This window comes from Dama dama, chromosome 6 (genome assembly GCF_033118175.1).
Source record: "Dama dama isolate Ldn47 chromosome 6, ASM3311817v1, whole genome shotgun sequence".
NCBI classification, from domain to species: Eukaryota; Metazoa; Chordata; class Mammalia; order Artiodactyla; family Cervidae; genus Dama; species Dama dama.
In genome coordinates, this window is record NC_083686.1 from 6,717,012 (window position 1) to 6,729,606 (window position 12,595).

At 41.0% G+C, this 12,595-nt stretch overlaps 1 protein-coding gene across 3 annotated transcripts in view; it reads right to left on the minus strand.

Annotated features, from left to right (window-relative positions):
• CC2D2A (coiled-coil and C2 domain containing 2A) overlaps window positions 1-12,595 on the minus strand; it is a 126,041-nt gene that overhangs the window by 3,874 nt on the left and 109,572 nt on the right. For 2 of the 3 annotated variants that reach the window (XM_061145480.1, XM_061145485.1), the window contains 5 exons: window positions 11,091-11,204; window positions 8,639-8,773; window positions 3,785-3,907; window positions 2,247-2,305; window positions 1,265-1,439 (listed from right to left, as the gene is read on the minus strand). In XM_061145480.1, coding sequence (XP_061001463.1) covers window positions 1,265-1,439; window positions 2,247-2,305; window positions 3,785-3,907; window positions 8,639-8,773; window positions 11,091-11,204 — 606 coding nt within the window. The remainder of the gene's footprint in view (window positions 1-1,264; window positions 1,440-2,246; window positions 2,306-3,784; window positions 3,908-8,638; window positions 8,774-11,090; window positions 11,205-12,595) is intronic. The other variant, XM_061145484.1, reaches the window with a different exon arrangement.

Genomic DNA, 12,595 nt, shown 5'->3' on the forward strand with positions numbered 1-12,595 from the left:
CCTCCACCATTCCCTTCCTTCTTCCTCATAGCCCCGAGTTTGCACAGAAAGAAACCCATGCAATACCAGGAACCTAGGGTAGATTAATGCATTCCACCCTGGCCTCAGTGTTGATCTATAGGAAAGAGGGTATGTAATCTAGGAATAATGGCATATGGATGCCCGCTGCTGCTCAGAGCAATGTGTGTCCATGTGTGAGTGCTCCCATGAGGAAAACCACTCTGTGGGTGATGCCATCACACGGAGGAGGGCAGAGTGGGAAGATGTGCAGACATGTGGTGTAGCCCCAATAGCTACTCGCCCCTAATTTTTACCCTAATAAGCCCATAGGTTGTTAATGCTCATGCTTGTTTGAAATAAGTTTTCTGTTACTTGAAAGCATCCCAGCTGAAACCTAGCCTTAGAAGTTTAAAGGGTGAGTTTTAGTCACTGAGTAGAATTAAATGTCTGACTTGGGACCTTCCTGGTGGTCCAGTGGTTAAGAATCCGCCAGCCAATGCAGAGGATGTGAGTTTGGTCCCCGGTCCGGGAGGATTCCACATGCTGTGGGGAACTATGCCCGTGTGCCACAGCGACTGAGCCTGCGTGCCCACAGCCTGCGCTCTACAGCCAGAGAGACCACTGCGATGAGAAGTCCGTGCGTCGCAGCGAGAGTAGCCCTTGTTTGCTGCAGCTAGAGAAGGCTTGTGTGCAGCAACAGAGACCCAGTGCAGCCAGAAATGAAATGAAATGAATTTTTAAAATGTCCAGCTTGATTTCATACTGTTTGACCAACGAGGCTTACTGTTTCAGTTTGCCACTGCGTTCTAGGTTTTAGTATCTGGCTATAGGGTATGAACACACGGCACTACTGACAGTAGAGAACATATATTGCCTAGTAAGGAGAATTTTTTTTTTTTTTTTTAGCAACAAAAAGCAACCACAATAAAATCATATCCTTAAAGTCTGCTCGAGAATGGTTGGCTTCACCTTGATGTTCAGTTGAGTCTAACATGATTTAGCCAAATATTTTCACTTTATGTAATACTCTTGCGATTTTATAAAAGATATTTTTCACAGGATCCTCCTACCAAAAAATGGTGATATTTCCATTTTATAGAGACATTTTGCTGTTTAGTGGTGGGTTCATTCTTGAGCTTTGAACTTTTAATCCCATTTTTTTAGTCTCTGCTGCTTCATCTATATAGTGTGGGAAGTAACGTAGGCGTTTTGATTTCAAAGCCCATTGTACTGAGCAGTTTCCAATTGGAAATGTTCTGCTTACCCTGTAGTCTCCTAACTGTTTGAGCAGTTCTGCTCTGTGGTCTTCCTCCACGTCTTCTTGGTTCCTTTCTAACAGAGGCAAGAGGTGACGCAGCGTGGAGGTGCAGTATCTGTTCCACCGAGTCAGATGGCGCGGCCGCCAGTCCATGATTTTTTCTTTTAGTATCTTTTCAATCCTGTTTATAAAAAAAATATGCTCCATTTTTTTGGGTGACTTAACTTTTTCCTTGTAAACAAAAGTACAAAGCATAGCATTTTGAAACTTTTAGAAGAAACAAGATTCTTTTTTTTTTTCTTCCAGGAATTAGTTGTTCTCAGGATCTCACAGCTTTATTTTAAATTTGGAGTTGAGAGTAAATTGGTGTTTTTTGGTAATAATACCATAAAAAGGCTCACTGTGATCTTGTACACTTTGACATGCACGTCTTCCCGTGGCCTGAGACAGCAGAAAGGACACATAGGCTTTGAAACTAGAGAGGTCTGGCTGGGCTCAGAAGCCCCTTAAGCCCCCAACAAGTACGTGGACCTCTCTGAGCCTTGTGAAACTGGGGAAATAAAAGTTCTGTTTTTCAGGGTTCATGATAAGGATTATGGGGCTCAAACAGGCTCTTACCAGCCTTCTATTAATCCCATGTGCTAGATTCAGAAAGTAGTTGAAGTTCACTGAACCACTGATTGGACAAAATGGGCCTGTTTAAGCCAAGGATTGTGAGATTACCAAATGGGACCCACGCGTAGCATGCCGTGAACTCTAGTCTGGGGGGAGGTTTCTGGAGAACTAGCTATCGGTGCCGGACTTCACTGCTCTGTGGCTCACACCATGCTGATGCCAGAGCCTCGGGATTTACAGATCACATCTGAACTTTGTAAACACGAATTAAAGTTTAATTGCTGTTCACATTGATCCAGGCTGAGAACTGTATAGTTTGATATTAACACTCCTAGTGACAGATTGCATGTGGATTTATGGGTTATCATGTCACCTGTCTTGTAGTTCAGCTGTAGCCACCTTGTCTGTGTGCTGGTAAATAAGCTCTTCTGGCTATAAAAGAAAAAAAAAAACAGCTGACAAATTTTTAGGAATCAGTTAACAGTTTATTTTAATAGCTGTACATCCTTCTCTAAATCTTTTTTTAATTCTGACTCTTCATTGAGTTAGGATAATATCACAGATGCTAATGTAGCCAAGATCTACTTTTAAGCAAAGCTTCACAAATAAATTACAGTGCCGTGTAGTTCTTTCTCAGTTTTATTACCCTTTCTCTCTCAGATCTGAATTTGTTTTTTCAGCACTCTTTCATTCAACATATTTTGAAGACCTACTGTGTGTCAGGCACTTATACAGGTGAAGAGGATGTAGCCCGTATGAGCAGAATCCCTGCCCTTGAGGCGTTTACGTTGTAGTCAGTGGAGACAGGCAAAGTAGTGAAATGTGTTCATGACTTAACTACAGATATACACATCCCTAAACAATATGTTGTGTTGCTTTTCATTTTTCTAAACTTTAGTGATTTTATCCTGTGAACATATTTTCCCCTTTAACATTACATTTAGAGAAGATAGCAAATACATACTTTCACTGTGCTTACTAAGATTCATGAATATTGATTCATTTGTGTAACTACTATAAAATATTCCAGTGTATACCATAATTTACCCCTTCTGTCCTTCTAATCCTTAGGCTTCTGCAAACAGTTTTTCCTATGAAGACTCATGTTACCTTGTATCCATGAAGAATTTCTCTTAAAGTGATTTTTCTTAAAACATCTTTTGGAAAGATTTGATCCACAGCAAAAAAAATACATTTTATATTACACACACAGTTTGTATGTATCTATAGCTATCAAATTTAAAGTTTTAGTAAGTAAGTCTCAGGCTTGCTATTTATAATCTACTAATGTCCAGTACCCTCTAAATTAATGAGTCCCTCCTGGACCATGCCGTGAACTTTGATTTCATATTTCAACATGAAACATGTGATGAAATTAATTTAGTGAATTGAGACCATTGTAGCATCTGAAAAATATATTTTGTGGGTTTTTTTTTTTAGATCATAGGACTCTATCAAATTTATTCTTTTATGTATGTGTATAGTGGTTCATCATATGATGGTCTGTTTCTTATTGGGAATTGGGCTTAACTAAGTTTGAAAATGAAGTATTATCCTAGACTAAATACCTAGGAGTGGAATTAAGGATCAAAAAATATCTGGCTACCCAGTATAACAATGGCAAATTCCTCCCTTTCTTTGCATTTGAAAGTGAAAGTATTAGTTGCTCAGTCGTGTCTGACTCTTTTGCAACCCCATGGACTGTAGCCCACCAGCCTTCTCTGTCCGTGGGATTCCCCAGGCAAGAACACTGGATTGGATTGCTATTTCCTTCTCCAGGGGATCTTCCCAAACCAGGGATCAAACCCGCATCTCCTCCATTGCCAGCAGATTCTTAACCATCTGAACCACCAGGGAAGACCTGTCTGTCTACATTTAATTGTTATATAAAAAATATATATATATATATACCTGAACACTGGAAAGGCCAGGATATGGAAGACTTCTTGAAAAGAAAGATTTCCATAGCTTGGGCTTGCTGACATCAAAATTTATCCGTAGTGGGGAATCATATTGTTGAATATTAAACCAAATCTAAAAAAGACAAGACTACATTAGTGTATATGGTGGCAGATGTATGTGTGTACATGTGTGAGTGTTTAGAGAGAGGCAGCAGAGAGCAAGACGACGTACAGCTTGCCCACTTTTTGTCATATTTTGATTCTCTTGTTTTTTTCATATTTTAATTCTTAACACTGACAAGCGTTTTACAGTCAGTGGCATCATGTAGTAGCCATGGGCCAGTTTTTTACATTTTTGTATATCCGCAGTCGAGGTGCACCTTACTATTGAATGTAGATTGCTGAAATAAGGTAGTTCCTGGTGATTAGAAACGTACCTCCTCTATAAAAGTGGGATAATAGTACTTACCTCATAAGATTAAGTGAGTTAATTTATTTATACCTCTTTAGAACAATGCCTGGTACATACTGAGTACTCAGTAGCTGTTAGCTATTTTATTACTGCTGTTCGTATTGATCGTTGTTTGTCTCACTAGACTGAGATGTTTCCCTGAGGACTTCTGTCACATGCCTTACTCACCACTGTGTCATTAGCGTCTGGCACAGCTCCTGGTTGGCATATGATAGGCCTAACTACCTACCTGTAACTGTGCATGAGTGGTGAATTTGTCCCATTCACCATAATCGTCAAGTGTCTTACATTTAGTTGTAATGCAGTCGTGGATAAAGTTGTAAATGAAACAGAGTTTCTACCGGCACGTAGCAGCTAATGAGAAGACAGTGCAGACAAACAAGTACATGGGCTATCAGACGATACGTGACGTGGGAGAGGGTATCACTGGCCCCAGTTCTGCACCCCTGCCTGTACCCGCAGCCTTCGCCCTGTTACTTGGCAGTTGTTTAGTTGCTAAGTTGTGCCTGACTCTTTTGTGACCCCATGAACTGTAGCCCTCAAGGTACCTCTGTCCGTGGGATTTTCCAGGCAAGAATACTGGAATGGGTTGCCATTTCCTTCTCCAGGGGATCTTTCCGACCCAGGGACTGAACCTGCATATCCTGCATTAGCAGGTGGATTCTTTACCACTGAGCCACCCAGGAAGCCCTCCACTAAAAGGGTAGAAATGTATTTCCTTGGCTCTTGACTTCTGGTGAGTAGAGAGGGATAGCAGTGTCACTGTTGTGTGTCCCAGCCTCCAAAGAAGCTCTGCATGTTCCTGCTCAGCCTCTCATGCCCCTGCTCACTGTCACTGCCCCAAGTCCCAGAATTAAAACTCATTCTGAAGCAGGGCGCTCCCAGCCTTGTCAGCAGAACCATCCCAGCTGACTCACAGGTCCATGAGACTGACTGTCTGAAGCCGTTTAGTTTGCAGATGAGTTTTTAGTATGTTGTGCCAAGTTAAACTTACACAGGTTGTAGAGAAAGCTATGCAGTAAGAGGTGAGATTGGAGGCGAGACAGGAATGGCAACCTACTCCAATATTCTTGCCTGGAGAATCCCTGGACGGGGTCGCAGAGTCGGATGGACATAACTGACTACACACACACACACACACACACGGATGTTTTCATTGGAAAGAACATGAAGTAAGGGAAGAATTAGTGAAGCTGTCTGGTAAGGGTAAGGGTCATCTATGCAGAGGAAATAGCAAATGCAAAGAGCGTTTGAGGGACAGCAAAGAGAACAAAGTGACTTCAGAGGAATGAGCACATAGAAGCAAGAAAGATCAGTGAAGATGGTGGGGCCAGGCAGCTGTCAGATCGTAGAAGCCTCGTGGGCCATTTTAAAGGTTGAGGCTTTGACTTTGGAGTGAGCCAAGAAGTCACTGGAGTATTTTAAGCAGAGGAATGAAAATCTATCTTCTATTTTAACAGGAATATTATTTGCTCTTTGGAGATTAGACAGGGATAGGAGCAAGTAGTTTTAGGAGGGCAAGGTTTTTAAGAATTACAGTCTGGCTGTAGGGTAGGGGAAGTGCAGAAAAGTTGTCGGAAATAGCACTGGGAAGAGAGTTGAAGGCAGATTAGAATCCAAGGTGAGATGTTTATTCTTAAATTTACATACAGTGAGGTGTCTTCAGTACTTTCTAAGCATGAGGAAAGCTGAACATTCGGAAAGAACCAGGCATCAATGGACTAAATCATGGGCTGAACTGGAGACAGATTATTTAGTTGGTTATTTATAGTCATGCAGGGTGAAATAATAATGACATGACCTGGAAAACAGAAGGAGTGGTATCTATATCACTTGGTACTAATATCTGTTAATAGGATTGAAGTAGGAGGAAGTAGGGGAGGGACAATTATGGGGTTTGAATCTGAGTGACTGACCTCCTTAGAAGTGAGAGGGCCAGGTGGAGGGGCTGTTTTCAGAGATAAAGGAAAAATGAGTTATGGGTGTCCTGAGTTTGAGACTTTGATCAGCACCTCGAAGTCTAGCAAACAGTTGAAAATTCAGGTTTTCTGGGCTAGTGATTTATTGGGCTAGGAAAGATTCCTGGGCTAGTGAATTATAACTAGATAGAGTTATAATTAATAATAAGTGTGTTCTGCAAGAAGTCTTGAGTATAGAATTTTCAGGAAAATCTACTTCAAAGTGTGGAAAGAAGAGTTAGTGGCAGAAACATGAGAAGGTATTGCAGAGAAATAAAAACCAATAGCCCTTTACTAGTAAACCAAGCCTGGGCAAGTTCCCCCCCCCCCCCCCCCCACCCCATGAAGAGGTGAGTGAGGAGAGTAAACCATTGGACTTATTTATCCATTAGCAAGACAGTGGTACTTCTCAGAGTTTATTTCTGTAGACTGATCAGGGAAGAGGACTAGATTATAAAGGATTAAAGTCTGAGAAGGAGAAAAGGGCTCAGGATGAAATGGCTGGATGGCATCACTAATGCAGTGGACATGAACTTGGGCAAACTCTGGGAGATGGTGATGGACAGTGAGGCCTGGTGTGCTGCGGTCCATGGGGTCTCAAAGAGTCAGACACGACCGGACGACTTAACAACAGCAATGAAGTCTGAGAAAGTGGAAGCAGGGCATATAAATAGAATTTAAAGAATTTTGGAAGGAAGACAAGGAGGGGCAGTGGTAGTTTAGGGTATAGCATATTTTAGGACTGTTGGACTTCCGAGCCTATCGACAGAGAACGATACGAGAAAACGTAACAGAAGCAAGTGTTGGAGCAGGAGTGGAAACACAAACATGGATGGACAGGACTGACTTCTTGGCAAAGGCGGGAGGAGGAGAAAGGCTGGCAGTCTGTAACGAGGTAGTGGAGCAGAGGCAGCTGAGGGTTCAGAGGGCCGGACCCAGAGAGTGAAGTGCGGGCGGGTCCTCTCTGGAGGGCGACCGAGGCTTTGAGCAGGTTTCCTCCCAGCTGCTGCCGGCACTGTGGGCCACTGCTGTTTGTCTTGACAGAAGAGGAGGGAAGGCTTCTTTCTTGCTCACAGCACTTGGGCTTTATGTGAATTGGTCAGCCATACGGTAATTGTTTTGAGAACTAATAATTCTGACAGAGAATGGGATTCTTCGAAGGCTTTTCAGTACCCACTGACTCTGCCTGACTACTAATATGACCTTAGAGTGCTTCTCTGCATGTAGATGGAGCTTAGCAGATCATCTGTGATTATCTTAATGCTTTTAATTAAAAATAGTAACATGCACACGGGATGCTGCACTTGGCTTTTCACACCTGTAGTTAATAATAGTTACCATTTGCTGAATTATCTATGGCAGACAGGTACTTGGCTGGGTGCTCCGTGTATCTTATCTCTAATTTTTATAGTAACCCATAGACCAGAGGTCTTCAAAGTAGGGTGCATATCACAGTGACACAGGAAGAAATATTAGATCCTCTAATTATTTCTCTTTAAGAAAGATATAATTCTTCTGTGTGTAATGTAAATAATTTATCAATACATAAGTAAGTACATAATTCTCAAATAAGAATACATATATTGGGGATATGTGTTCAAATGATTCTTCTGACATTAAGTTCAGAGATTACTAAGGTAGATGATGATTATAAAAACAGTCACAGGAGCCAACATGGGGTTGCTACTGTGTGTTAGCTGCTTTGTATTGATTATCTTATTTACTTCTCACAATTACTTTGTATTTACTAGCAAATACCTTCATTTAACCAGGGAAGAAACTGATGCTGTCTAAGATTAAGAAACTTTCCTAAGCATACACAACTGGTAAACATTGATATTGGAGTTTAAACTCAGGCAGTGAGATCTAATAACTTATGTTTTTAACCAGTGCCTTATAGAGTACCTTTGCTTGACACTGTTTCTTTAATTACCAATACCAACTCAATAATTAATTGAGTGTGAAAGGTGAAAGTGATAGTTGCTCAGTCATGTCTGACTCTTTGCGACCCCATGGACTGTAGCTCGCCAGACTCCTCACGCCATGGAATTCTCCAGGCACGAATACTGGAGTGGTTTGCTGTGCCTTTCTCCAGGGGATCTGCCCAACCCAGAAATCGAAACTGGGTCTCCTACATTGCAAGCAGATTCTTTACTGTCTGAGCCACCAGGTCCAGTACAACTCAATGGACATGAATTTGAGCAAAGTCCAGGAGATAGTGGAGGACAGAGGCGCCTGACATGCTGCAGTACATGGGGTCGCAGAGTCAGACGTGACTTAGTGACTCAACAGCAACAATTTTATATATATATATATACAAATACATATACATATATATGCAAATTTTCTGGTACATAAATATTATTAAAATTAATACATCTGTTAAAAAAAAATAGTCAACCAACCATATTTCAGAGGAAATGGTAATACTTACATTTTCAGGACCTATTAAACAGCCCACACTTTTTAAGGGGCAGAAGGTATCAAACTGTCCATAAAAATGTCCACTGCAGGGGTTCCATATTAAATAGTAACTTTGTTCCCGAGTTAGCACATAGGCAGTTGGACCCTGAAAGAAAACAGCCATTAAACCAGTTTCCAATTAATTATGCAAGTAGGGCCAAGAGGAGTTTGCACAGACAGTTCATTATTTTAGTTGGACACCTAATTTCTAAACCCCACGGCTAATGGTGAAAATTAGTTTGAAGTTCTAGATTATGTTGCATAAGTAAAATCAAAAGTTTACTCTTGCAAAATTCTTGCACCTGCAACTACTTCAGTATGGTGACCAAATAGGAATAGGGGTCATGTTACTGAACTAACATATCTTTTTTTAAAAGTTAAATGGGATACATATGTTTTCAATTTTATTGATAATAAGTGGCATACAGCATTGTGTAAGTCTAAGGAGTACAACATAACTTGATTTACATACATCATGAAATGATGACCACAATACATTTAGTGAACATCCATCATCTCATATAGATATAACTTTAAATAAACAAATTTTTTTTTCTTGTGATGAGAACCCTTAACATTTACTGTATTAACAGTTTTCATTTATAATGTACAGCAGTGTGAATTATCTTTAGCATATTGTACATTACATCCTGAGAACTTCTCTTATAACTGGAGGTTTGTATCTTTTGATTACCTTATCTAATTCCAACCCACTCCCCAATCCCCTGCCTCTGGTAGCCACAAATCTGATCTCTTTCCTATGAGTTTCTTTGTTTTGGAGTATAATTGACCTACGACACTATGTTAGTTCCTGGTAGACAATATAGTGATTTGCTATTTCTGTACATTTCAAAATGATCATCGTGATGTCTGGTCATCATCTGTTACCATATGAAGACATTACATAATTGTTAACTATATTTCCCACACTATACATTTCATAATGAGTAGCTGTGACTCATTTATTTTGTAACTAGAAGTTTGTACTTAACCCTCCTCACATATTTCTCTCCTCGCCACTGTCCCCCCACCCGACCCCCCCCCCGCCACTGGCAATCACCTGCGTTTTTTGCTGTATCTATGTCTCTGTTTCTGTTTCATTATTTTGTTAATTTACTTTGGCTTTTAGATTCCACATTACAGTGTTTGTTTTTCTCTGACTTATTCCACTTAGCATAGTGCCCTTGAGGTCCATCCATGGTGTTGAAAATGGCAAGATATCTTAAGATTGGCTGAAGCATGATTATTGATGGAAATAAATAGTAACTGGGTGTTCTTTTCAGAGTCAGCAAGTTTGCCTTTTAAGTATTCAGAAGGCTGATTATATCTGAATAGTACTTCTAATTCCTGTTTAGAAGGAAAATTCTAAACAGAATTAGAAAATTCCTGTTTCAAAAAAAAAAAAGAAAATTCCTGTTTCTAATACAGGAAATTATATTTGATACACTTTTATAATTACATAAATGAATAGAAAGTACTGTGAAAGGATACTTATGAACTCTTGACGGTTGAGTATACCCAAGGAGGGGTGGGCTTGGGAGTGAAAACCTGAAGAGGGATGTTATCACCCCTACTTTCTTTATGAGGCTTAGAGTCACATAGCTCGTGAGGAGTGGGCAGAGCCTTGAACCCGGGCCTTGGGACTTCCTAGTCCTGTCCTCTTTTCCTGGTACCAGGCTCTCTGGAAGACAGTGACTGAGAATGACTTAGGATTCAGCTGTGACATTGCCTGTCTAGCAGCAGCCTGTGCTGTCTAGTCACCAAGGATTCCCAGAGCCTGGGAGCCCGTTTTCTGAAACACTTTTTAGATAAGCTGCTTCAATCCATGTGACTTTTTAAGATTTGTACCCCCAAATTACCCCCAACCTGCCCCCAATTTAGGGATATTTGCAGTGGGCTGGGGAAACAGATTTTTCGTAGTTTCTATTTCTGGTCTAATAAAGATAACCAGTGATACCAGTATATGGCGTAAACGTTCTTTCCTTTGCCCCTGTGGTTATCTGCCTTGTTCTGCTTCGCCTGCCAGCTTAACAGTGGCTGCTTGTGGACGAAGCAGGGGTGAAAGGGTCTCTACCTCTGCCACACTTCTTCAGATCCCATTATTCCTTGGCATGAATAACACTCGATCACGGAGGGAGTTAGAGCTCTTCGTAAGATGGGCGGGAGGACAGAGCCAGGTGGGGGTGATGGGTGGAAAAGGGCTCAGATTTGCCCAGAACATCCTCAAACGTATAGGGCTCAAGTACCCCGAAAACCCTGGCATGTCTCATCACTGGTTGTCACACCCTACTGTGGCATCTCTGGGCTACTTTCTTTGCAGCTGCAGGAACTGTTATGAAAATAAGTCCTGCCCATGACCTGGAACATGACAGCACCATGTTAAACAATGACCTTCTTGGTGAGCACCAGCCTAATGGTTTTACCTCGGGAATAGCATTGCCCACCACCAGCCAGGCCTTCTTTCCCATGGAGAGGAAGTAATTGCATAGTAAAACTGCGTGTTCTTCTTCGTCTCCTGCCAGGAGATCGAGAAATTGCTGAACAAAAGGAAAGAAAAATCATGTTCATTGGCTGCTTCACTCTAGACGGGCTGTATAACTCTTAAAATGAGTGGTTTAAAGGATAAGAGATATTGGTAAAAAAAAAACACCCAATTTTAGTTGGACATGTTATTTTCTCTGACATTTCAATGACATGAATGTCTAGAATCGATTATGGGGTGGGGTCAGGGAGATAAATTTCAAAGTTTCAGTTTTCATGTTGAACTTATATATGATAGCTCCCTCTGTGCTAACACTTTCTTTTTAAAGACTTTATTTTCTAGAGCAGTTTTAGCTTCACAGCAATGCTGGAAAGAAGCTACAGATATTTCCCATGTTTTCTTGTTCCCACACATGCACACCATCAACGTCCTCCCCCACCATCAACATCCCCAACCAGAGCGGGACACGTGTTGTGGCTTATAAACCTACACGGACACGCCATAGTCACCTAAAGTCCATAGTTTACATACAGGGCTCCCTCTTGGTGGTGTGCATTCTGTGGGTTTGACAATCGGTCATTGTAGTATCATGTGCTATATTTTCGTTGCCCTGGAAATCCTCTGTGCTCTGCCTGCTCATATCCTGTCCTCCCATCCCAGCCGCCACACTGTTTTTTAAGCACACTGCATGAGTCAGTCCATTGGATCCTGGAATAAACCTTTGATGGTCATACTCTCATCTTCCCATTTTACAGATGAGGAAGTGGAGGCACAGAGAGATGAAGCAATGCCTAGGAAGTGGAAAGCCAGTCTGGCTCTAGAGCACATAGCTCTTCTATTCATTGTATGTCTTCTTTTAAGTATCTTAAGGTTGTGAAATTTTATCTCTAAAATTGTCAACAGTGGGCTTCCAAAACATATTGGAGAACAAAGAATTTAAAGTGTGCTTCAGTTTCTTCCTTTTAGAGCCATCCTTCAAAGGGAGTTGTATATCACAGTTCAACTTTATGCCAACACAGTACCTGAGATCCAGAAGCCAAATGAATACCAGTGATAATGCATGTTTATACCGTTGAAGACTCATTTGGAAGTTTATGTAGCTAGCATCCATTGATTGTAAGTTCCAAGATGTCAGAGGCCATGTTTATTTTGCTCATAGCCTGAACTCTGTACAGTGTCTGACATGTGACAGGGGGTCAAGAAATACTTAATGAACAATGACATGCCTTAAGAAGCCCCTGTAAATTAAGGAATATGCAATTTCCAAATGTAATATAAAATGTGATTTTGATTATTTTATGAATAAAAGTGGGGTGTTGTTAAGATAACTTTGGGGGGACAAATCAGCATTAAGACATTTGAAGTAGGTGGGTGTGTGTGTGTGTGTGTGTGTGTGTGTGTATGCACAAATAATTAGTTAATTTGCTTAACTAATTTGTTTGGGTA